This window comes from Nipponia nippon, unplaced genomic scaffold (assembly GCF_047370975.1).
Source record: "Nipponia nippon isolate SJK-2023a ecotype South Korea unplaced genomic scaffold, ASM4737097v1 scaffold_10, whole genome shotgun sequence".
Classification (NCBI taxonomy): domain Eukaryota; kingdom Metazoa; phylum Chordata; class Aves; order Pelecaniformes; family Threskiornithidae; genus Nipponia; species Nipponia nippon.
In genome coordinates this window covers 25,690,957-25,716,850 of record NW_028262291.1, presented here as the reverse complement: position 1 = coordinate 25,716,850, position 25,894 = coordinate 25,690,957, and the positions used below count along the sequence as shown (strand labels likewise).

General features: G+C 44.3%; 1 protein-coding gene and 1 long non-coding RNA gene across 4 annotated transcripts in view; both read right to left on the bottom strand.

Moving 5' to 3' along the window:
* Positions 1-2,387: 2,387 nt before the first annotated feature.
* On the bottom strand, positions 2,388-20,850 carry ACCS (1-aminocyclopropane-1-carboxylate synthase homolog (inactive)). Of its 2 annotated transcripts, XM_087746013.1 has the most exons (16): positions 20,121-20,850; positions 18,363-18,976; positions 16,806-16,865; positions 15,963-15,974; positions 14,036-14,106; positions 13,436-13,505; positions 12,214-12,280; positions 11,649-11,746; positions 10,989-11,066; positions 9,874-9,974; positions 9,146-9,235; positions 8,096-8,141; positions 7,806-7,947; positions 7,083-7,225; positions 6,548-6,701; positions 2,388-6,326 (listed from the first exon to the last, which is right to left on the bottom strand). In XM_087746013.1, exons 1-16 carry the CDS (start codon positions 20,755-20,757, stop codon positions 6,028-6,030), a joined length of 2,682 nt encoding a protein of 893 aa, XP_087602139.1. In that variant the 5' UTR covers positions 20,758-20,850; the 3' UTR covers positions 2,388-6,027. The 2 variants fall into 2 exon arrangements, with proteins under 2 accessions (XP_087602139.1, XP_009471115.1); XM_009472840.2 differs by lacking the exon at positions 15,963-15,974.
* A 2,924-nt stretch (positions 20,851-23,774) lies between these two features.
* The window catches only part of LOC148057130 (uncharacterized), a 41,594-nt gene continuing 39,474 nt past the window's right edge, over positions 23,775-25,894 (bottom strand). For both annotated transcript variants that reach the window (XR_015701899.1, XR_015701898.1), the window contains exon 3: positions 23,775-25,476. This is a non-coding gene — a long non-coding RNA (uncharacterized LOC148057130). The remainder of the gene's footprint in view (positions 25,477-25,894) is intronic.

Below are 25,894 nucleotides of genomic sequence, written 5' to 3'. Positions count from 1 at the left end.
CCCACAGGCTCTTCCTCTGCCTCCCTGCTCTGCCAGAGAGAAGAGAGCACATCGAATCAATTGCAGCTGAAATATTCACGGAGGCTTGATGATACATGTCATCCCTGTAGGAAAATTTGAAAACTGCAATTTTATTAAAAGCTAGAATTAAAGAAATGCAAGCAGCATCAGCTGTTTTATTTCAAAATAGCAAGAAAAATGGAGGATGTAGTCTGTTTTCATAGAGATTTCCCTGAAACCACATCAGGGAACCTGTTTATATTCTAGTGGTGTAGCTAAGCCAGACAAGTCTGCAGCACAGCGTCTATTTTTAGACTCCAGGTTGCCATTTATAGCTTGTAAAAATATTCATCTGCATCTGGACAACGGGCTATCAATTTTTATAAATGCACAAGAGAAATCAGATATTTCACCTCTCTTTGCTTTGCCCTTTTATGTCCTGCCTTACTTGACTCTTTGAGGTTGTCTGGGAATTTGTTTTTAAGAGCTTTACCATCACGCCATAGATTTGCCTGCTGTCGCATACAGCATCATGTATTATCTGCTGGGATGATCAGTGTACAGAAGAGAAAGAAACGCTCGGAGAGCCTTCGGCTACTGCATCTCCACACATGTAAAGCAGCTGCATGTGAGATTATGGTGCACCTTAGGCAGTCAGTGCTGGAACCAGCACATTCTGAAAATACCTTTATAATAAAAGGAGATGATTTTAAAAGGCAAATACGAAGGGGAAAACTAATGGTTGGGGACATCTTTTCTGCCTTATTTTCAATCTATGGCATAGCATAACTAAAAAATCAGAGCTCGTTTTTTTCTTCTGAAAAATGTGTTTATGGCTACTACCAATATATAAGGTACTGGACTAAATGGAAGAGAAAAGCAGGATATTGTAACAGCCAGGTCATTGCCTTGGTTCACTTTTTCGGCTTATGTCTTACAACAAAACAATACCCTCATTCGTATCAGCTGAGTTTATAATTAGTCTGATCAATAAACTGTATCTAGCAGCCAGTTGCATGGTTTTATCTCTTGAGCCAGTCCATCGTACACCTCCAGTGCTGCTGGTTTGTGACTGATGGTGCTGGTCAATACAGTGATCTGCCTGATGGCAGTAGCTCTACGTCCTCCACTGCCTTCCTGAATTGAAAGGAAAAAAGAAACACAAATATACGTTGGAGGTCTGCTGCTGTCGCTCCCACTGAAGGACGTGAGACATGAGAAGATTCGGTTAGACCAGTGTTCCCTTCAAAGAAACTATGATGTGGTAGAAACATGCAGATAGAAACGCTCTGTCAGTTTACATTCCCCCCTCCCTAAAGCTTTCAGCTGTCACGGTTTGCAGATGCATTAGTCTTTAATCAATTGAATACTTTCTGCAGTGAGGTATTCAGGGAAAGAACAGGTCATGACAAGCGTTCGCCTAGAATAACTAAGCGCTTGTGCATGAGCTGTGCCATCAGACCTTGCTGGATAGCAGCAGGGAATAGACAGAGAGCTAAAAATAGCCTTTCCTTGCAGTGTTTTTCCAGACTATTTTTGATTCTTCATTTTGATAAGGTCGACTGGCTATTTGCTAAAAATAACCAATCCCAGCAAACTGAGGACAAAAAGTAGAGTATTTATAACCATCTCAGACTCTTTAGTACATTTGTCAGCTGCAGATAATCTAGGATCTTGTCATCGGTCAGTTGCCAGTGTTTTATGTAAGTTGGTAATAAATAAAGCATTCATTGGAATGAAGAACAAGAGTATCTTGCCACTCAGATTTTCTCAGATGGAATACACATCTTTTTGTACATATATCCTTGTAGGTTACCTTGCCCTGTTCTTCATGATGCGGTCTGAATTGCTTCAGAAAGAGCCAAAACAATCCCCTGTTAGGTCAGCCAATCTTACAAAAATAGCTGCATATGCAATTAAAAGTGCAAAAACAGGTTTACCCTTTTGCATGCCTGATACTTTAGATGCAGAAATTTTTGGGGGGTGTGATTCATGTAGCTTCCTCCATGAGAAGGTTTTTTTATCCAGCCCTTGTGTGCCACCATCTCTCTGATGAAATGAAATCACCGCTCTGCCAGCAGCACAAGAGCGACAGAGGGATTCTGTAACCAAGTAACTGGAGGAGGAACTGCAGAGAAATTGTCAATATAAATGATAATTTGACCCCAAGGCAGGTTTTAAGAAACTGGGTGGTTATGGGGATGGGGGGGAGGACACAGCAGTCAGCCCAGCTGTACGCTCTGTTGCATGCATTCTAATAGAGAAAGACAACAATTAAGGTATTAGCATTTATTTAGAAAAAAATCTGTCATACAGTACATTTGAGCAGCTGCCCTTCTTCAGTTAAGGTAGAGAACTATTAAGTTATTAGTGAGTATTTTCCCTTACAGATATTTTGCTTGGGTCTTTTCAATTTCTGTAAAGGAAAACTCATCTTCACAGATTTGCTCCTTAAAGCACGCATGATCCTTCATAAATATTTATCTAGAATGGGCCCCACCTATACTGTTTGCTTAACTGCAGTGTAACACAGGTTAATAATTTGGAGAGTCACAGATTCTCCCCTCCCACAAACATCAAGGGTAGACCTGAAGGGAGGTTCCTATGACCAAGAGCAGTGCTGTACGGGAAATTCCCACCTCTAACCTAAAAACGCTGAACATTTCTCTGGAGTATGAGAGAAGGGGGGGGGGGAAGAGAGAGACTGGAACATGGCAAGAACTGTGAAACCACCTAGAATCCTCTCTGTGCTCAAATGAATGGTAACCTGAACACAAAAATTGTATGTAAAGTGGATTTTATCGTGTCTAATTACAATGGACACAAGCAATGAAGACACGGTGTTATACTCATCTTGATGGCATTTCTTATTTTAGATGAAATGCAGCAATTTTTAAAAATATAGATCTGACTGGCTTTGTCAGTTCAGGTACTGCTCTGTTTGCCTATTGCGTGACAAACTGGTAAAAGAAAGAAATGTCGGGGGGACAGTCCTTAATCATTTCTCTACCAATTTTTTTCTCTGTAGAGATTTGCCACACATTAAAAAAAGGCCATTAATAATAACAATGAGAAATAGTGAGCAGAGAGAACATCTAACATGGAGGTAGCAAAAGGAACAAACAATTTGTACAGGCAGAGCCTGTGGTTTTTTCTGTCAGGGTACCCTTACAGCTAATAAGAGTCGATTTAACTTCTATATACATATACACAGGACTTTCTAAATGTTTACCAATTCTTTTCAACCAGTAAAGGCCGTTTTCAAAATTTATGGGGTTTGTACAGTCAAAACAAATGTTGCTTATTCCAACAGCAGACTCAAAACATCACATTTCTCTCTAGCCTCATTTCCACTTATATTTTGAGTTTCTGCGACCAAGGTAACATTCCTCAGCGGAGAGCTCCTCAGGCAGGTGTTAAACCTGAAAAAAACATGGAAAATATTCCAGGCAACAAAGTGTGTGTCTGTCCTGTTATTTTGAGTTACAGCAAGCTCAGATGCAAGTGACTGTGGGTCATATTATATTAGCTGTGAGGATTTTGAAGGCGTATTACACCCTCTTTCCTACAGAGGTGTGCTTTACTAGCTGCTTCCACACAGAGAGAGTAAAATAAACCCACTTACTGAGCAGTAAACATCTACACGTGAAAAACATATTCTATTAATTGTTACTGCTGTATATTAACATACTCCAACTATAGGAGTGACCAGAACACCAAAAGAAAAGAAAATTAGGAGTAATTAATGGGTTGAGTTTGTTATAGGAATCCCCTGAAATACCACTTCAACTAATGCCTACACAGTCTTACCCGGCTCTTCGTTTCAAAGAGCTTTCTCCCTAAATTTTTGTTGTTCAGACAAAACACTATTTATGGGATACATAAATGAGAGAGGGCAAAGCGGTAAGTCCATTTGTGTTTTGGCTGTACATCTCACCTCCCATTCCGTTAAGGAGACCTGTCCTCTGCTATAGCTTTCTTTGTGGACACCCAAGAGCAAATGGAAAATAAATTATAATAATCAAAGAATGTACTTAAAAATATTGTACATGGACAAATGCCAAACTAATTAGCAAATATGATGCTTATAACTATCCCTTATACTCATCTGGCCAATCACCTCACCAGCCCTGCCTCATCGCTGGCATCTGAGAGAGGGACCGGTTACTTCTAACAGCCACCACACACAGCACTGTCTTCTCCCCAGCCACCGGTCAGGCTCTCCTTCTCGCTGTCCAGGCCATTCTCCACCGTCACCTCACCAAAGTGCAGTCGTATTAATTATTTGCTACCTATGCCTTGGTAATTTGGTTTATGATACAGACATATGCTTTTGTCACTCATTGTGACATGCCCATCTGCCCAAATCTACGATGCCCAAGAACGAAACCAACTGAGCCACGATGGTACCACTGTGAGCCGTCAATCACTGACATCCCACCTCACAAAGTAACTGTAAAACAAAAGCTGTTTTACTTGAAGATTGAACCAAAGAATAATCTGAATTTCCAGTTAACTCTCAATACTACCCTTCTCCTAAATGACCTACAGAGAAGAAACCTAAGCAAGATGCATGTATTTCATGGGACCAAGGATTTTTTTTCCTGCCTTTCCAATCTCATATTGGAGGCTTGATCACAAGAGTAGAAGACGGTTCTTCACTTGTGATCAGCAAATTCCAACTGCTTTGATTGCACAGAATTTAGCCTAAATTTGATCTTTTACCTCTCTAACTCATTATATAAACAGATTCCATAATGCCACCAGGATGAAACTTGGTCACTGTTAGAACAAATTACAGGAGGAGAAAGGTGCACTTCCATTTAGTTTTCATGGGCAATTTCCTTGAACTCTGGATTAATACATATACAGAAAAAACAGCTTACATTCCTATAAAATACCTAAAATTTTATAGTACCAGAAATTAAAGAGCTTTGTATCATGAAAGAAACTTTCCAACTGAAATAATTTATCACTGTCATACAGGAAAAGGTGTCTTTTAAAATGGAAAAGAGAGGAGGGAGAGGAGACTGAAGAATACTGTTTAGTCAAAAAATTACCCTGCGAATTGACAAACGTAGCTAAAAAATTGCCTTAGTTAACCTGGTAATGGGGGAAGGTGCCACCTTGGAAGCCTGCGGGCCTAAAGCAGGTACAGCTAGCACGGTGGCAGAAGCATTCTCTGCATTGTCCTGCCAATATACCTCACTGCTAACCAGGAGGGATGGACTTTCAGGAATAGGAAGGCTGCAGAAAGAACATCTACTTTCAATCGCTTCTCTGTTCCTAGCTCTTTTGTGGACACTGTGCCAAGAGGCCAATGGATGCTGTTTATTTATACGAATACAAAAAAGAAGGATAAAACCAAAAGCGGGCATTTCACCAACCGAGGGTGTTGGATACTGTCTGATTTGAGGTTAGACTAGAAACCAACTCAAAATAAAAAGCTTTACAGAACTCAGACTAGATGACCATGGCCCTGAGAGCCTCACCCATGCAGATGAACCCGTACACATGCTTATTTACCCTTAGCTGAGGCTGTTAGGGTTGACACTGCATTCTATCTCCCAAGAACACCTCTTTGCAAAAGCAGTCATCTTCTGGCCCCAAAATAGTTAGTTACATTTGATCATCAATCAGGAAAAGGGAAACTTTACACATTTTAACAATCTCAAGTCCCTGTCTTCCTGGAAAGCGTGAAATGAGAAGCATAAAAAATGACACCACAGGACCTTATAAGAGAGTTAAGAGCATATTCATTAGAAATGAAATACAAAATACAATGATGCCGCAGGACAGGGGGCAGCAGGCGAACAAGACCCCCGCCATTGCCTACCCTCACCCCCATCCAAGGAATGCACCTATATAATACAAATTAGAGATCTCAAACAGCAGGGAGAGGAAGGGTTTTACAAAGTGATTTTCTTGCTATACAGAAAATATATTATTTGCTGGAAGTCACTGCTGAGCTGTTAGGGGCCCAGGGTCAGTCACTGCTCAGGAAACCCCCTGAAGGCACACTGACCCCTACTGCTTCCCCACCAGTTTGCTGAACACATCGTAGATCTCTGGCTTTTCCTGTGCAAACTGCTCGGCTGTATTTTTTTGTAGCCAGTCAGATGAACGCATCTGTTGCTGCAGGAGGCCAATGAGGTCACCAAGGTTGGAACTACCGGCACAGGTAGGCTCCTGGTGGCGGGACACAAAAATGACTTCATCTGTGCTATCTGCTTTGCCATCCTGATCTGACTGACAAGGCTGCTCCTTCTCCTCAGCCTGTATCTCCTGCTCCCGCTCCTCCAAAACCTTGCGGATCCGTTGCATACCTGCAGTGGTACAAGGAGGAGAAACATTAGTGGATTAGTTTAAGCCACAAGTGTCCCTAAATCCATCAGATGCAGAAAAATTTGGAGGATGGAAGGAAAGGGAGGAAAAACAGAGAAGACAAGAGGATAATAATAATAGGATAAGTTTAGGATTAAGGAGAAGAGAAAACAGTGCTGCAGAAACTCTGGTGGAAGGAAAAAGAGAAGAAAACATGACTTACCTAACTGTAGCCGGTGGGTCTTGTCAGCAAAGATGATGCGGAACCATCCAGGTTCACTGCATTCAAAGGCTTTACCGCAGGACAGGAGGACCTTGTTATCCAGAAAACGCCTCCAGAGCAGCATCTCCTCCTCAAATGTGCCTGTCCTAAGGTACTAGGAGAGTCAGCAGAAGAGCCAGAGGTTAGTAACATGTAGGCTAAATCACTGAGATCCTCATGAATTTGTGATTCCCATGAGGTCTGCAAAGGCCAGGGGAGACACCTTTTACCTCTGAATTACAGCAGTTGTGATATAAAGGAAGAAATGGGGAGGAAAGTGGCTTGAGAGCAGTAAGATTCCTGCAAGGAGGTAAATGCACAGACAGACGAAAGGAAAAGAACGGATGAAATACCAGGCAGCCCTTCCCTCTGCTCATCAGACAACAGATTTGTTAAAACAAAATGCTTATCACAGTACTGAACTTCCCTCTAGACACAGTTGCACCATGTGCCTGCTCTCATGCCAGGAGAAGCCTCCCTTCCTAAGACTACCAACCTTTCGGAAATCAATCCAGACAAAGAAGCCTGCATTGCGGTTGAGAAAAGGAACCCCGAGTGTCTTCAGCTCGTCTGTCACATACGTATGGGCAGCTTTTAGGCGGGCATGGTTGGCCCTCAGGTACACCTGGTTGATCCAGTCTGACCGGAAGGAGAAGATAAAGAAAACAATCACAAACTGAGAAAGAAGTCAGATCTGTTCAAGTTTCCAAAACACTCACAGTGCCTTTTTCCATTCCACCCTTCGCCTCCTTTTTTTTTTTTTCCCCTCTTCCTGCAAAAAGAGGGACACGAACTATTTAGCAGTTTCATGTCTGTGCAGAAGAATGTCTTCTTGACCTTCCTGAGGAAGTTTCCCTACATTCATAGCTCTTACTTGTTGTGGACTGTTAGCACTCGATCCAGGGCAAAGCTAGAAATCCAGTTCCATTTCCCTCATCCCACAAGCCTGTATTGTTTCTGCTCAGCTGGTTCTGCACAACACTGGCTCTTTCTATGCAAATAGCTATCACACTTCTTCAAAGCTGCTCCTCTAATTCTGCTGATCAGGAGCTCTGCAGAAATGGTCCTTTTCTATAGAACTGGGCAGCTTCAGGATTACAGAGGACTGCCAATTAAGCTGTACAAAAGGGAGACCACTTAGAAAAGTAAGGGGAGGGGATCCCCCAGGTACCAAGACACACAGAACGGCAGAGGATCACACACAGAGCTACTGACTCACCTCTGTCTCTAAGCAACTGTGCAACCTTGTGCTGGACAGGTCCACAGACCCCATGGAAATAACACAAAGAAGCCACTGCATTAGCAACATCTTGGTTCTCTGTATATAAAGTACCAAAACGAATCCCAGAGACAGCAAAATCCTGCAGAAGACATGGAGAGACTACTTTATTACACAGGAAGACCGGGATCCTATTACTACTGCCTGTTCTTTCCAGCATGAGGAACCTCAGGACAGCAGGCCAACCCTACCAGCCAGGAAGCCACGGCACGATGGCAACCAGCACTCACCTTGCTTATTCCCCACATCACATGAGTCCGCTGTGGATCAGGCAATCTGTATGTAGAAGGATGCAGATGGGCAGTTAGTGTCATAGGTGCTGAAGCTTTTGGATCACCAGTGCAGCATTGCAGAAACAGAGAGGCAGCATTACACAATGACAAACAGTGCAGCACGGAACATCAGTCAAGTAGGGAAAATTCAAATCCGACCTAACTTTAGAAGCTAGGAACTCCCTGGAACTAGTTTTAGACACAGTTTTTAAATATTTCAGATATACAGATACTTGCAAGCGCTATATTTCATGCGCAGATTTCCTGCACATACGAAGTTTATACATATAATGCCAGAAATCAGGCCTGTGCCAATGTATTTGCCAAGAATTAAGAGTAATTTTCTTTCTTTCAAACCCCAATATTTTCCAGAAGGAGATAAAGTTCTTCCTTTGCAATGTTGTACATCCAAGCCCAGAAACACTGAGCTAACACTTAACCAAGTGTATTTTATTTCCTTGCAATTGAGCACAAAAACTAGAAATTTAAAAAAAACAAAACAAAAAACCACACCATATTTTTAAAAAGTGAGATCTGAAAAGTTTTTCATCTCATTAAATCAATACCTAATAAAATCCATTCTCCAGTCTGTAATAACACTGTCATCCGTGACTATTGTATGAAAAAAAAAAAAAAATAAACAGCAACAGAAAGTCTTTACAAGCATCAACAGAAATGTGGGAAAGAGGTAGCAATGTTTAGGTAGGAAGAAAAGCCTCACTTTCAACAAATGAAACATCTGTTTCCCGTTTAGGGGACTGTCACAAGCAAATACCAAAGCACACATTGAAAAGTTTACCACAAGAGAAAACTAACTACCATTTTTTACTTGCTAGATTGCACTTGACAAAATGCATTTGCCATTCAGAAATTACAAAAAAAGAAATCAACATAAGGCAGATTCAGAATTTGCTAGCTCATGACTTAACTTCCAGTCACAAGTTCTCAGCAAGGCATCATGTTGAACTGTCACTGGAAGATGGCCAGGGAAGTAGGAGCTGATTTTACCTGTCCATGCCTAGGACACTGTGAAACGTGGCTGATTCATCAAAAACTGACAGCATGTAGATCTCATCTACTATCACATGCAATTCATGTCTGCAAAAGGACAAAATGGAGATTACAAAAGAAGGCTGCTTCTGGTTTAGAAGCAGAGATAAATTCAGGCCTGCAAAGACTTTATACAAAGAAGAGGGACACCAAATTTTGCAGAAGTAAAGCGTTTTTTTCACAACTGAGGTGGTCTATTATGTGTATATTGAAGTGATTTGAGATACATCCACCTAACTGTCACCCACTGCAACCACAATACAAGATAAATATTCAGTCATTTCCAATGCACTAGTGAAAATTAATTCCTGTATGTGCTACCCGTCTAGCATAAGTGGTATCATCATACACGCAGAATCTCGCGGATTCTGAATCTCAGAGAGTATCTGTGATCCATGATGAAACTGGGAACTCACATTCATATATTTCTTTGCTAGGACTACCAACAAATAAAACTTGCATTCCTTGATGCAAGTTGCATTGACACACCAAATGACTGCAGGGTTCACGTTCCCCTGTCCCTAGCACTCCCCTCTCCTCTCTTAAGCCCACCACTGTGTGTGAAGAACAGATTGTTTGTGTGACTTAAAAGATATTCACAGATAAATTCAGGGACAGGGAGTAGTCTACCGGATTCTGGAACCCGTATCCGACTCAGGATGCCTCAGCCTTCCAAACTGACATACCTTTTAGCAAATTCCAGGTAATCCCGTAGCTCTGACAAGGAGTAGATGTCCCCAAGGGGATTTTGGGGATTCAGAAGAATTAAGGCCCTTACAGTGACACCCTGCAGAACACAAATAACGCAGTATTAAGAGAGCACCCATCATGTGATAAATTTTCAGCCCCTCTACTTGAGCAGTGAGTGTGACAGAAGATACCCCTTAAGCTTCCACCATGACTTTTCACCTCAAAGGTTAGATTTGTATGAGAAATTTTTTATCCACAAATTAATTTTTTTTTTTTTATAATTACATCACTTGCAAAGTGAACTGAGGAAAAGATTATAGAATGAATCTATGATTTTGAAAAGAGGGAGTCTGCCACAACCATTGCCATCTGGTCAACCAACGAGAAAGATGCTCTCACATGTTCTCAGCATGGACAAGAACTTTCTCTGAGCTCTATCAGTAATTGGGAAGTAACAAATGACTGCAGACTGCCCATGAATGAGGCAAGAAAGATAGGAATTTGAGCTATGTGGATACAAACTGTTCCCATTTACAGCGCACTTGGCTGGAGATGTCAGAGCTGGTAATGATCTGAAGATGCAGCTAAACATATATAGGGTTTAGGACAAAGTCAAAACTTACAGGTTAACTCTTCAGAAAGGTGAAACTCATCTGCATATATCCTCTACATTTGCACCTCTCTCCCTCCTGCAAAAACTCTCAGTGTTCTTACTGGATTCATCTGTACTACTGTGTAGAGCAGTCAGTTTTGGGGTAACTCAGCTGGCCTTCCTAAAGGAGAAACCCTGGGTAGTCCCTACTTTTTAGTGCATGCCCAAGTACTTTTTTATTTTCATGATATGAATGGGTTCCAGTGCTTTGTGAATGGTCTGGTACTCCTGGTTTATCCTTTCTGCTGTGACCAAAATTGGACAGACGCAACACCGCGGGATTCCCCCTAAGACTGCCCCTGAGTTTGCAAGCAGCCAAATCTCAGGTCGTCTACAAGGGCAACCAGAAAGCCAGGTGCTATGTTTTGAAAATGTTTTGATCTTCAGGCCACTTCTGGGATGTACCGTCTCAAACATATTGTAGACTTAATTGGTAATGTGAAGCTCTGCTAAACTCACCTCTGCCCGGGCATCCTGCAAGGCTTTTTCCAGTTTTTCCACTGTAAGCTGAAAAGGCCGAGTGCTTGTTCCAGTAATCTGAAAGACATCACAATGATAAAAAAGCCAAGTTATTTCAACAGAGTCTGCCTTGAGCCAATCCCCTGAGAAAAGTTCCCCAAAAGAAAATAACAACCCAACAATAACAACCTAGCAATCATCTTCTTATCCTTTTATACTACAGAGAGAATGAATAAATAAATAAAATCAAAGAAATGTTCATCATAGGCTGGCCACACACAGAGAATTGTCTGGTTATCCTTGAATAACTAAAACAATGCAAGATCTCCATCTGCTCTTCCGCCCCTGGGACCATCTTTAGTAGGACAGTACATACTTCTGTCTCCAAGGCTCAAAATGGCCATTTTTTTTCCTCTTAAGAGCCATTATTGGGAGTAAGATACAAAAAAAGGACAAGACTGGAATCCAGATTTATGATCTCGAACAACTTTCTTGCAAATTATGTTCCCAGTTTCCCAGCAATAAATTGGAAAAACGTCCATGGGCTGCAGCCTATCCTCGTTCTGAGGAGTGCTTTTAGAGGTTCCCAAAGCTCGGCACTTTCCAGTATCAATTATTTTTTAACTACAGAGGTTGGTATTCCCTTCCCTCAGATCTTACCTTGCTGTCTAAATAGGCATATACCAGCTTGACATTACCATAGAGGAAGACACTCTGGGTAATACCACCATAAAAGGGAGTAGCAATCAGAACAGCTTCTGGAACCGAGAAAACAAAATTGGTTATCAACAGGTCACGGTCTTTCTCTCTCTTCTAATGTACTTCAGCTAAACATGAAAGATTTTTTACAGCTGTGCCCTCTGGAAACACTGTAATGTTGCTGCCTTTTCCTCCACTTTATTTTTACATTAATTCTTTAATCTTCTGCAAGAACCCAGGTAAACATGAGTATAGCCCACATTTAGTCTAACAAACTAAAACAGGGCACCACAAAAGCAGAAGGTCTGTGAAGGCAGAGAGAGCAAGACACCAAGTGTGAGTGCATGACATCTGCAGACCATGGAGATGATGAACTTCACAGCACAATCTTGCAGGAAACAAGAACTCTGCAGTAGGCCAATGCCAATTCCACTACTTCACTTCTGTCAAACAATATTTAAACAGAGTAACACATTATTTCCCAGCAAAAATAAACATTAAAAACATCTCCCAACCATCCACTTACCCCCTGGATCACAAAGGACTGTAGCTAATGCAGAAAATAAAGAGCCACAACCATTTAAAACAATCACCTACAGAAGAAAAAGAGAGGCTAGTGATAAATCTGTCCATAGAAAGGCAACACTATAAAATAATAATTTCTGAACATATCACTGAAATATATTTTCTCCTCAATTCTCTAGCACAAATGTTCCCAGAATTTTCCTGCTGAAATCCCACTTCTACCAGAAATAACTTCATTCCTGTTCTTTGCTTCAGAGACACTTTGTCCTGGTGCCATTCTTGATTCTAATAAGCAATTTAGAAAAAGAGTAGGCTTTAAGCAGGGAAAAAATTGGCGAGCAGTTCTGAGCTGCTACAAAAGCAAACTACTTGCCATCAGCTAATATGTGTTATCGTCTCTTTGTGGTAACAGCAGCTCCAACCTCCTGCCAAATTTGTGCAAAAGTGGAAACCACTGTCTCGTACAGGAGCAGGTTTGACTCCTGCTTCTAGAAGACAGATGCTCACAGGCCCCAGGAGTTTCACCCCAAGTGTCGGGCAGAATCTGCTGCCTTGGAGAAGCAGTGATCAGCAAACTGAGCAGTGGTAATTTCAGTTCACGTGAAGTGTGGGCTTCTGCTGAATTACTGTAGTCAGAAAAGCAACAGCTGCACCAGCGCCTGCTGCTTTCAGCGCTCAGCAGAGGCAGGAGTCCCTGATCTCCGCAGGCACCTGCGCCCAGCCTGCATCTCTCCCAGGTCAGCAAGTCCTGCAGAGACTCTGGTCTTGACGCCTTCCTTACAACACTGCTGCAAAGTTTGAAAAGGTCAGTTTTGACAGGCTACAACTACTCTTGGCTCAATTACAGATTTTTGTCCTGAGGTGTAACAGCAGAAAGGGACGAAATTAAACTCAACTGAAACAATGGGCACTCTTTGTCAAGGCTGAGGGGTACAGGCACAGTAGGTCCCAGAGCTGAATAAGGAGATGAAAGCATAAAGCCCTACTGAGAGCACTGGCATGAGGAGCTGGCACACAAAAGTAAAGCATGAGGCAAATATACGGTAGGCCTGAAGTGTTTTGGCTGAAGCGTGCATCAAAAGCTACTGAAATGGCTATGAATCAATCTCATTTACATGATAAAAGCCTGTCATCTTACCAAATCATTTGTTTTAAAAAAAGATGAAACTGACAACAAATGGCAATACATTAGAAGAGACACCAATGGAAGGTGGGTTACCCACATTTTCTGCCTTAAGAGGTGCAGGGGCCTTGCAGTAATAGGTCAAAAAGCGAGCCACTTCCTCCCGTAAACTGAGAAAGACACAAAAGCAAATATTGATTCAGCTTATTCTCCAAGAGGCTGGGCTTCCCCAGGTCCACATCTCAGGAAAATAAAGCCAGAGCACAGTAAAGTCTGGTGAAAACAGCTAGAAAACAAGATAGCTCAGGTCCATGCCACAGACATGACTTTTACACATGGCAAAGGTGTCACGGATAATGTCTATAATGGTGCATACATTTCTGATGAGCTTTAATCGAGGCACAGAAGAGAAGGACTAAAGTTCCCAAGCGTTCACTATGTTTCAAAGAACTGTTTGGAGTTAGCTAATTTGTTAATGTATACAATGCTTTTAAAACTGTGTTTGCTTTAGAAAATTTGCATCTTCTCTCACATAAAAGGATTTTTAACTGGATGAACCGGTAGGGCAGCTAATTTACAGTCTTGCAAAGAAAAAGATGATTAAATGACCTAGAAAAGTTTTAACTAGTGAACGTAGCAGAAGCGGTTTGTATTCATCCATTCTGCTTATTAGACACGTAGTCAAAAAGAGAAGACTTACAACATATGCCCCTTCCAGTCGGGATACTGAAGCAGTGGAGGCTCCATCAGATTCATATCCGTCTGCGTCAGCTGGGAGCAATGAGAAGAACCATTAAAAACATAATCACTGATATCAGAAATGTGGAGATAGATGGGATCCATGTACAGGCACATACCTACATAGACACACACACACACGCGCGCGCAACTTCAACAGTTGTAAAACTGGACTGAGGAAGCCACTGATCATCAAAATTAATGCAGCTTGGAGAAGCAAGGACCAGCAAATTGATCAGTGATAACTTCAGGTTATGTGAACTATGGCCTTCTGCTAAGTTATTGCAGCCAAAACTTTGCTGCAGAGAGATCTACAAAAAGGACGCAGAACAGGCAATACACACGATGCCCATAACCAAGATGCCTGCAGAAGACTTTATCAGCAAATGAAGCAACTCAAAGAGTCCCAAAGAGTGTTTCGCCCAAGCTCTGAGGACAACAGCTTTCAGCTGGAAAGTAAGTCCCAATTGTGAAAGCTCGGGTTTAGACTGTCAGAAAGAGATAGAAAGGATTTTGAATCACAGTCAGATATGAATTTTCTTTAATAAACTTTCAATATATTAATTTTTAATGAATTCTAGCTTTCATTTATGTCTCAGTTCTAAGTTACTGCAGGTCCTTCAGATCTATAATTCTGATAAGTTTTGATAAGTGTTAAAGCGTAATGGGAGCTTTCAAAAGACAGGAGAAAAATGAAATTATCTTCTTGATAATTCCTTCCCAGGGCAGGCACTTTGTTCCTTATTAGGAGTTCATTCTGATCTCAAAGACAGATTCACCTGAACTGTGGAGCCCTTTTTATTGTTTATACTTAGATAAAGTATGCACACTGCTTTTATCTAAATATTTTCAAGGTTGTAAACATCAGGGTTTCACATAATCCAGTTCTATGAAGTTGCAAGGGAAAGCACAGTGGTGATACAGGCGGAGTGAAGAGGACATTTTACATAAACAAAAAGGGAATAAACAAATATTATGTACAAAGTACCTTCCAAATATTTAATGGCAAACAAATCTATGAGTTAATATTAGAAAAGGTGAGGGTGGGGCGACATGACAAGTAGGTGATAGTGCAAGGGAGGAGGGAAATTCAACATGCAGTGTGAAAGTTTCTCACATAATAACAAACCCACAACATTCTGTATTGGTGTTTTAATAACTGGTTCCAGGCTCTGGAGTTTAAAGACACTGTCCTTATCCCATGCAGAATTACAACCTGATATTATAGGATTAAAGTTCCTTTATTCAGCTGTAGATGTTCTTGACGCCTACGTAGCACAGAACTGTGCCTCCTTAGATCTCTCTCCTAAACTTATCTAGAGAATGCAACATAAAACATATCAGCAGACTTGGCCAAAAATGACTATGCAATAATAAAGACGAGAACCCTTAAAGGTAACGCATTAAGGGCTAAGGAAACTAGATGGGTCAATGGAAAGGAAGACCATTGGAGATCTCACGCCACAAAATATTCTCTAATTTAAGGGTCAAAAGCTGAAGACAGTAATCTAATACATTGCTTTATTCAGTGGAAACAGTAAGTATTTATTGTCCCAAATAGCAGCAAATTATTTGCCTACAATCCCAGCTGGTGCTGCATTCAGTGAATCCATACTGTAACTCCAGGCTGCGATGACTGAGAAGCTGGCAATGATATCTTTGTTCAGCTTGTTGCCACAAGCGTGATAGTTCATCTCACTATAGCCGACGAACTCTTAACTCATTTTCATAATAAGGCTAATTAAGATGCAGCTGACTACCATCTCCCTCTGCACTACTTACTGCAGGCTTGGTGTTAGTTTTAAGGGGAAAGGACAGTGAAGGAAGGAAGGTACCACCTACGCAGCCTAGAAGGCACCTTTTTCGTGCAGGCAGCAGCTCTGCCTTACCTGTTCTTCTAGCTGGAAGGCGGAGTGGTGGGGTAGCGTCCCCCCGAGTCAGTGGAATGGCAGGCAGAAATAAAACAAGGAACATTTTGAGGGTGGGAATTGGTGGAGTGGGAGCAACCATGAACTTCAAACCGCAGAGGCCGACTGTCCGACCCTGAGCCACCTTCCCTCCCCACAGACAACTTCAGGTAGGAGAAACTGCCCCCTGCCCGCCTCACAGGCTGCACCTGGGCAGTGATTTTAATGGAAATCAAGAAACACTCCTCTACAGCATGGTTCTGTTGTTTTCTTTTGACTTTTTCTACTTTTTGAGTTGTGCTGTGTTTCATGCCTCTCCCTGGTGCAACTGAACAAAGTGAGCAGGTAGCAGCTGACCCAGTCTGATTTTGAGAGATTTCAAGAGCTGCCACCCTCACACATTTCGGGTAAGTTCAGAACTGGGTGTCCAAATCGTGTGACTTTATAATGCACAGATGTGAAGATCCTTGAAATTAAACAGAGTACAAAACTAATTTCAAAACTTCTGTATTAAATCAACTACTGTCAGCAGAAGAAAATAAAATGCATCTTATTTTCATTTAGTTTTCCAAGCCAAGTACATCCCCAAAGGGAAATGCATCATGAAGAGGAACAGAAAAACACCCTTGTTCCTATCCTTCTGGAAAAATAACATAAACAAATGCACAAATAGCTGGATTCAAAAGTGGCTTCCAACAAATACAAAATTCACGACAAAAAACTTTACCAGAGAAACCTGAGCAACAGCAATAACTCCAGGAAAGTGCAAGCACTGAGGAGGAACTACACAGCAAATTCAGTATTTCTTTTTGGAATAGAACTTACCCGCTTAGACATCAGGTCAAAGCAGAGTTTATTCTCACTGGTGCCAAAGTTTATTATACCCTAGAAAAAGAAATAATTTGTTTATAGACACAAAAAACATATGCATACATCACCTTAGCTATCACTTCACTAAATTGCCTCCAAAAAGCTTACCAAGGAAAAGTCAAAACACAGTTCACACAAACTTCACCATATATAACTTGAGATACGTATCTATGTGTGTGTGTTTACATATATATCCCAGGCACTCAGCTTCTTAGTCAATAAACTGTCTGTAAATGAATATGTACTAACAGTTTATACTTCTTTACAGAATATGTTTAACTTAATCCTGAATTCACTCACTGGTATATATCTAACTATAAAAGAAACCCTAAAACAATTCTGAGAAAACCGAGGTTTACCCTTCTGCAGCAGTTTTAAACAAGGTTTTGGATACATTTCTTTATCTAAAAGCATTTGTTTATCAGTCATTACTATTCCACTCCACTGATTTGCTCAGAAACCACATAAACATGTAGTCATGAAAAGTGGTTAAAACACTAGAGTTTCCCCTCTGGAGAGATGACCATACAGTTCCAGGTTCAGGATTTGGCCCAGCTTATTTAGCACTACATTAGGTCTTGAAGAGTTCAAATCTACGAGCACATTTTCATTACTGGAAGAGGTTGGGTAAATAAATTTTTTAAAATGCAACAGGAAATCTAAGCAACGGTATGTTTATGATGTTACTAAAGTACAAGTCCAATTTTAGGTATTTGTTTAAAAAGTTGCCTCCTACATAGACAACAGTTAGTAGAAGAGGCAGTTTGTGCCTCATAATGCACCTTGTCTCAAAAACTTCACTGTGTTTTTCTGTCTTAAAACATGTAGCTTTCACCTCCCAACACAGTGTGACTAAAGCCAGGGCTAATAATAAAACATTTTTAAAGTTTCAAGTAGTTCAGTATCTGAATGCAGGATCCATTTAAAACTAATCCACATATAAATCATTATTTATATTTACCGTACTTGTTACACAGTAATAATTCGCCATGAAGTATTAACACTCAGCCTGTGTGCCACAAGGGGGGGTATGATGAGCTCCTTACAACTCAGCAGCCGAGAGTAAACAGGAGAAAAAGTGCTGAGTGCTAGTTAAAAGTAACTTTTAAAAGTCTGATACTTAGTTCTATCTCCTGCACCCATCGCCTGCAATAATCAGTTATAATCAGAGATGGTCTTCAGTGGGCAACAGAGGCGATGAGGTGAAAGGAGGAACAGGAGCCGTGTTTGTTCCTGCAGATTTCTTACATCTTTCAAGGTCTACTACTGCTATTATTTCCCTGATAGGGAAATCAGAGCGTGCAAACCTCGGCTGAACACGGCGTTCATCTTTGATATACAGATGATCTGCAAAGCTATCTTTTATTTCTCTTCCTCAAACAAACAGCTTGACCCGTCATGTATTAGTGAGATAAAAAAAAAACCCATACTTTTAGCATATGTCAGCAAACCTCTAAGAAAGTTTTTTTCCTAGCAAGAAAGCCAGGAAAACACTTTGAGGTTCTCACTCACATTGGGGTTCTTGTCTTCATCATACTTGTCAGCATGATAAGCTTTGTACCCTTCCTCAGTGGAGCCACGAAAAATGTTTGCAATGTTGCCGCGAGCAGAGAGGTAGGGGCTTCTCTGGAAGTCGCTGGGGTTACAGAAGCCGTGCATGTCAAACCTCCTCTCGGTAAGCGGCCGAGCCCTCATCTCTTGCAGGTCACTCCCTCCTCCTCCCAGTCCCGCAATTTCGGACAGTGCCTGGCTGAAGTCCAAGCCCCGAGGCATTGCAACGGAGGAGGAGGAGCCGCTATGGCTCTGCTTTAGGATGCTGAGCATCTGAGCAAAGACGTTGAACATGCGGAACTCATGCTCCCGCTCCAGTTCAAAGCGGCGCTGCTCCAGTTGCATCCGACGCTCCTCCACATCCAAATCTCGCTGAAATCGGCGTTCTTCCATCTGCAAAAAGCGCTCTTCCATGGCCCGCTGAGATGTCAGGGTCTTCAGCAAGAGATCATCGAGTGGGTCCTTCATGCGCTGGCCTTTCCGCTTTTTTCTCAGCCGATGCAAGGCGGAGAAGCCAGGCCGGGGAACCACGTTCTGGATCCGTGACGAGTTTGCCATGTTGGGCTCACTGAAACCTGTGAACATGTAAAAGCAAGGAAGAAAAATTAAATGCGCAGCAAGTAAAGTGGCCTGGATGTGCTTTGCTGCCTTCCCCTGCCCTTCCTAGGAAACACCCTTCGATCTATGGTAGGGTTTTACAGGAAAACCAAAGTAAAACCTGCCAGGTACATCTTGAAGTTTGCGAGTTTTTTGACGTTTGTTTTTAACGTCACACGTTGGGCACCCCATTATGCTGCCAGCCCCGGCCCTGTACTCGGCCTCTGAATTAACCTGAATGATCGTCAGGTCCCTCCACCGGACCAACTACGCAACCACCACGGCGAAGAGGACGCAGCATTTCTTCCTGATCCCAGACATTAACCTCACACTGGTTACTGTCTCTTTTCTTCCCCATCATGCCGTGCTCTTTTACCAGCCTGTCCTAGACTGGTTTGAAATCCCCAGGATTTCCAGACTGTTCCCTTCTTGGCAGCCAAGCAATGGCCAACAGCACTTTCAAGGGCAGGAGTCTCATCTTCTGTAAACAGATATGCTGTTTCTGCCAGTGACTTTCAAAAACATCTTCTTTCCAAGTCCTAATGAATAGCTTAGAAAGCCAGGCAATGATTATTCCCAAGTATTCTTCAGTGTTGAGTGTCCTAAAAGATTAGATCTGGAAAATATTTTAAAAGAACGCAAGGAAAGTTTCACCTGCAGGTTTACAGTGTAGCCATGGCAGAAGAGGGTCTCCTGATACAATTCAGCATGAGGACCGCAGACAGCCCTGGTGATGTTCAAATGATACCAAAAAGCATGCAATTCTCTTTTTTTTTTTCCAACAAGATACGTACTGTCAGCACTATATGCAGAAATCTAGCACAAATGCCTAGCCTGGCTTACGGCAGACCTGCCAGCCCTTTGGATTTCACACACGATATTTAGCCTAGCGCAGTAATTTTAGATTTTATTTACCTGCTGCAAGATACGTTTCGGGAATGGCCAGAAGACTGTGAATGCAGATACCAGCCTTCTACTTTAAAGCTTTTTGGGACGTGGAAAAATAAGGATCCAAACGTCAGTGCGAAAACCAGGTGTCTATCTCTGCACCAGAAAAAAAAATCTCTCTTTCTGGGAAACCGGGCAGAAACTTTGTGCTGGAATGTAAAAGGCTATCCCTACCTGAAGGTGAAACACTGGTTTCAATGGGAATCTCCACCCTGGAGATGGGAGAGTCGTTCTGGGCCCTCTCCAAGAAGGCTCTCTCCATCTCATGTTCTTCAGGGGAGCCCTGCTGGTAAGACATGGATGGTGGGGGCTCTGGGGTCAAGCAGTGTTCATCAGAGTTCACCTCCTCACATTTGATTTCCATCAGTTCAGGGTGCTGGGAGTGTCCAAAGGGCAGGGCGGAGGAGGCGAACTGGTGATGGTAGCTCTCCACCATGCTGCCCTGCAGCACCTGCTGAGCCATCATGCTGCCGCTCAGGGAGCCGTAGGCCAGCGCGGGCCGGCTGGTCAGCACCCGGTCCATCACCTCGTAGAACTTCCAGGTCCGGCCGCCCCGCGGGGCCTTGCTGTTGTCCTTGATCCGCCGGTACTCCAGCTTCATCTTCTTGATCTTCTCCCGGCACTGGTCGCCCGTCCGGTGGATGCCCTTCTCCCGCAGCACCTCGGCGATGCGGTTGAAGACGTGCTGGTTGCGCAAGCAGCTCTCCAGCTCCATCTGCACCGACTCGTCGGCCCAGAGCTGCAGCAGCTCCACCACCTCGGGGTCCGACCAGTTACTGCCGCGCTCGTACTTCTTCCCCCGAAAATCCATCGCTCCCGGGCCCCGGCCGCGGGGCGGCGGGGCGGGCCGTGGCGGGGTGCCGGCGGGCCGGGGGCTCGGCCCCCGCGCTGCCCGGCCCCCCCGGGCCGAGCCCCGCCGGGCCAGCGGCGGGAAGGGGCACCGCGGGGGCGCCCGGGGCGGGCTGCGCCGGGGGTCCCGCCCGCCGCTCGGCCCGGCCCGGCCCCGCCCGGGCGGCGCACCTGCCCCGGCCCCGGCCCCGGCCCCGGCCCCCGGCCCGCCCCCGCCCGGGGGGCCGGGCCCCCCGCCGGGAGGGGGCTCTCGCACCTTGGCCCTGGAGGGCGCCCGGGCGGCCCTGCCTCCCCCCGCCCCTAGCGGGCTGTCCGGCCGCCGGCGGGGCTCGGCACGGCTCGGCTCGGCTCGGCTCGCCTCAGCCCATCCGCTAGAGCCGGGCGGAGCGAGCTAGCGGGGAGCCGGGCCGGCATGTTCACATCCGGGGTGACGCACATGCGTGCAGCCTTATTCCGGGATAAATTTAGTCCGTGCCAGGCGCTCGCCGCGCTCCTGGGGCCGCGCCGGGCTCCGCGCAGCGCCGCGGGGTCCCTCCGCCCCCCGCCCCGCCCCCGGCAGGCGACGCCGTGCCGGGCCACGGCCGCGCCGCTGCCCCTCACCGCGCCCGGCGCTGCCAGGCACGGCTCGGCACGGCCTTCCCCCCCCCGGTCAGTCCCCGGGCTGCGGCCCAGGGCGCGGCGGGAGCCTCGGGAGCTGTGCTGGCGGGGGCAGGGCCCCTCCCGCCTCGGCAGCCGCCAGCGAGGAGGCCGACCCCGCTCCCGCCGACCCCGCAGCGCTGCCTGCCGTCCCCGGGCACCAGCGGAGGGCTTGCACGTCCGGCTGGGCTGTCTTCTTGTCTGCACCCGGAGAGCTTAGCAAGCAACAGGGATGGAGGGACCAGACGTGACACCAGTTCACTCCTCTATTTACCACCCCCTGACAGTTAGTTGCGTGGCTCAAATCCTTACCAGTACCCCCCGACCTCTGTTACACCCCTGAGCGGGGTGGAGGACTGCCGAGAGCGAATGCAGGATTCCTTACTTTCCCGCTACGCCACCAGGTCAAATTCTCTAACGGGGATCTGTAATTGCAGAACTCGAGTCTTCGCGGAGCTGTCCTGCCGCACCAGCCACGAAGATGGCCTCCAGCCATGCTGCAGGACAAAGCACGGTGCACCGTGGCCCATCAGTCTGGAAATTTCAGCCCAGACCTGAGCCTGGCAGGATAAGGACTGAGCCCTAAGGCAGCGAGTATGAACATAAAAACAGTAATTTATGAGAAAAACGGAACGAAACACGGTGTGTCCGTATCCTGTATCACAGTTCTCACGGCTAGTGTACAGGTTGTGAAGCACATACTGGGTTCATGATTTTCCTTTTAGATCAGAAGATAGCTTCTTTGCAGCACTGTGGGTTTGCTATCCAACCCTTATTAACTTCCCTCGGCATTTTAATAAATCCTGCACAGCCTCTATGATTCCATTTCTCAGTCTGTGAAATGGAAATAAAAATCTTGATCTTCATTGTATTTCGTTACATACTTTGAATACTGTCTCTATGGGGGGAAAAAAAAAGCCAAGATTTAGCTTTAAATATTATACTACCTTTCCTAATAACTTCCGATCAGATAGTAGTTTGGATTTTTTCCAGTGGTCTGCTTAACTAGAGTTTGTGCTTCCACACCCCTATAAGAAAGATGTGCTTTTACTTTCCTAGGGTTTTTCAGCAGCACTCTACGTTCTACAAATACAGTCTTAATTATGTAAGGACGTTTACATTGACTGTGTACTGGAGTACATGAAGACCAGGGCAACACTGAATAGAGCCATCGATGATAGAAGTTTAATAGTAAATATAAATAGATTAAAGGCAGCATGGAACATTCTTTTTAAAAAGCTTTTCAAAGAAGCCCGAGAGCTTGGCTGCAGCCTGTTATACCTGAGGGCCATAACTTAGCCAGGCAGCAGCAGAGCATTCTCAAAAGTAACTCGACATACGCCCCTGCCTTCAGAAAGAGCCACTATTTCAAAATGCAAGCATTAAAAGGAATGGAACCTAGGTTCATGATATAAAACAATAAATCTTGAACAATAAGTCTTCATGGTTCAGTTGTTTCCACCTTTTTATGTGAAGAGGAAACTTGATTTTTTAAATGAAATTAAGAGCTTCTCTTGCAATTATGTGTCAGGCACACATGGCATTGAGAACAAACATATCGCATGCCATTAATATTGCTGAGATAATTGTTTGAGCTGCCAGCTCTTTGAACTGCTTTTCCAGTTCAGATGGAAAAGAGAACTAACAGGGGTTGTATTCCCAAAGTGCAAGATGTGATGGTGTTGAAATGTGCACAGTGCAAGCCACTGAGAACCACAAAACCAAGAAGAAAGACTTATTTTCTGAACTGGTTTGTACACCTATTTTAGTGACAAAAGTGTAGGTGCCACCTAACCTGATGTACCCAAGACAGGCTAATTCTTTTGACACTCGTTTGACAAAACCCCCTCTCTACCTTTCCTTTTCATGCAGCAGGCTCAGGAATGCAAACCGAACGCTGCCATAGAGTACCTTCCTTATTCTCAGAGGATTTCATGCCTCGGTTTCGTCGCAGCAGATGACAGCCGAGTGCTGCAGGTACAGGGGATGCCTTCCCAGAGCAAACTGCATACTGCAACTCCTCTTCTAACAAGCCGTGACATGTGATCCTGAAAATACCCCCTTTAAAAATGGTGTGGAGCTTCACTATTTTGTTAAGTTTAGTTTATTATGGGTCTCCAAGTCATTGATGCAACTAGTTGACGATCAGCTAGATCTTGGACAACAGCGTTTGCCCTACACATTGCAGGCCATCAGAGCAGGGGACTGTGCTCTCCTGCCGGTGCCCATAAGCAATGGTATTCCAAATACATTTTCATTAAATTTGGAGTCTAGCTCAACGGCATGGTCACAGACGGCAATGAAATGAAAGCCCTGGAAGCCAAAATTTCTGTTTATTTACAGCACATTTGCAAGCTGAGAGGTAGGGGCCCATTGAATATCAGGCCTTCAGCTGGGAAATGTGACAACCATCACAGTGGTTTTGGTAGAGGAAACTTCCACAAAAGCAAACGGAGGCCTTGCAACTCAGTTCAACGTCAGATGGTAACAATAAATTCTTTTGTTGTAACTACAGCAGCTTTTTTTTTTTAATAATTAAAAAAAGCCTTAAAATCAGAGAGGCCTTCATGCTGCAAAGAGGATGGCTAATAACGAGCAGCAGTTTGGGTTAGCATCTCCACAATCGTTCTGCTCTCTACCCCTCTCCCAAAGAAAGTCATTTGCGCCCCCTCCCAACAGAGAGGGCATTTAGCAGTTCCCACCGCTGACGCACCCCGAGCTGACGCTTTGCAAAGCAAAACCTCTCTGGCCTTTTGGATCACACCCATCTGGACCCGGCGGGAGGAGAGGCGGTGGGATGGAGGTGTTTCTGGCAGGCCTCCTGCCCGGGCAGGCAGCTCGGCAGCCGGCGCAGTGATGGGAGGAAGGTCCCTGCAGAGGGTGCTCCAGCCCCGGCTACCTCCCTCCAGCTGGCGCAGGCCACGCTGGGTCTGCAACCTACTTCGGGTTTTCGTGGAAACCCACGGGTGGGAAGGAGCACATGCAAGCAGAGAGACCTTGGCAGGCCGGCGGGAATGCATCAGCGAGAGATTTAACCGGAGGGTCAGTTGCCTGGCAGGCCTGTTTTCCAGAAGTTCACTACATGGCTTTCCACGGTTCGGTATAAAAGGAAGTTTCTGCTGCCGTTGAGTAAACCACAACTCTTTTCAACAGCCTCTGACATGGAAAAGGATGCTGGTTTGACCCTAACAATGTTGTAGATCAGAGGAAGGTTACTTCCCTGGGATGTGTAGTGGCTGCTGGCAGCGCTTTACGTAAAGCCCAGCAGCACCGTGACTGAAACCACAACCATCTGATGCCTGTTTCCATACCGACTTGGAGTCAGATGAGTTGAGTAGACTCAGGTCTAGTTCCTGAGAGATCACACTGGTAAAAATTCTTTGCGATAATTGCAGTTTAGAAATTAAAGTCCAAATAGACTGTTGAGACAAAAATGTTCTTGCATCTCCCTAGTTTGGTAGATAACAGAAATAAATATGAGACTTTGCTGGGTTATTGGACAAACCACAACAAACTGAAACTCTCTTAATTCTGTTAGTTTCTCTGGATCTGAGCTGACTCCCTGGCCAGAGATGGTGCAGAAGACCACCCCTGGGCACTGTCTGTTCTGCATCTCATTCCCAGATTGCCAAGGGGCACTGAGCAGCTGAAGCCATCAAGCAGCATTTATTTTTACATTCTTTAAAAACTGCCCATTGTAGAGAAGTGCTGGAAAACACCCTTTCTGCTTCACAAAAAGTTTTTGATATATGTCTTATTAGTAATATTGATTAACCACTCAACGTTCCTGCAAAAACCCTCAGCCCAGCCCTGAAAACCACAAAATGATGGCTGAAATAAAGCACCTAAACCAAAACTAAGGCAGGATCTCGTCTGTACAAGGATCTTCCTAAGTCGTTACTAATTCTTCCATCTCTGTCTGTTTCTTTGGAGATGAGATTATATCTCACTGGCTTTCAGAGCAAGCAAGCCCCAACAACTGTTACAGATGCCTTCTCTTAGGCTTCTTATTGCATTGGCAGGCACAGCAGAGGTACAGTTGACCCTGTTAAATTAAGACATCATTTTAATAAGCAGCTTTCAACACATGGACATGAGAGAAGAGAAGTTTCTGAGGGACTCATGCTCCCAACACATGCCCAAAGGGTTATCTAAGGTACTTTACTGTAAAGCTCACAGAGGGCAGTAGGACGGTCTTCAAAAACCTTTTGTAAAGCAGAGCTGGACAAGGAAAACTGGAGAACAAGAGAAGAGTTTGGTTATTAAGCACCTGGATTTTCTGGGACTGATTTTTCCCCCCCCCCCCCAAGTGTCAATTTTGTAACTGATTAAACAGCACGTTGCATTTTCTGTGAAACTCGGGGCAGAGCCGCAGGACCTGTCCCATTGCAGGCAGAGGGAGCTGTTGGAAGTGCTGAGCGTTTTCCACTCTCAGTCGGTGTAACATCCACACAAACAACTGA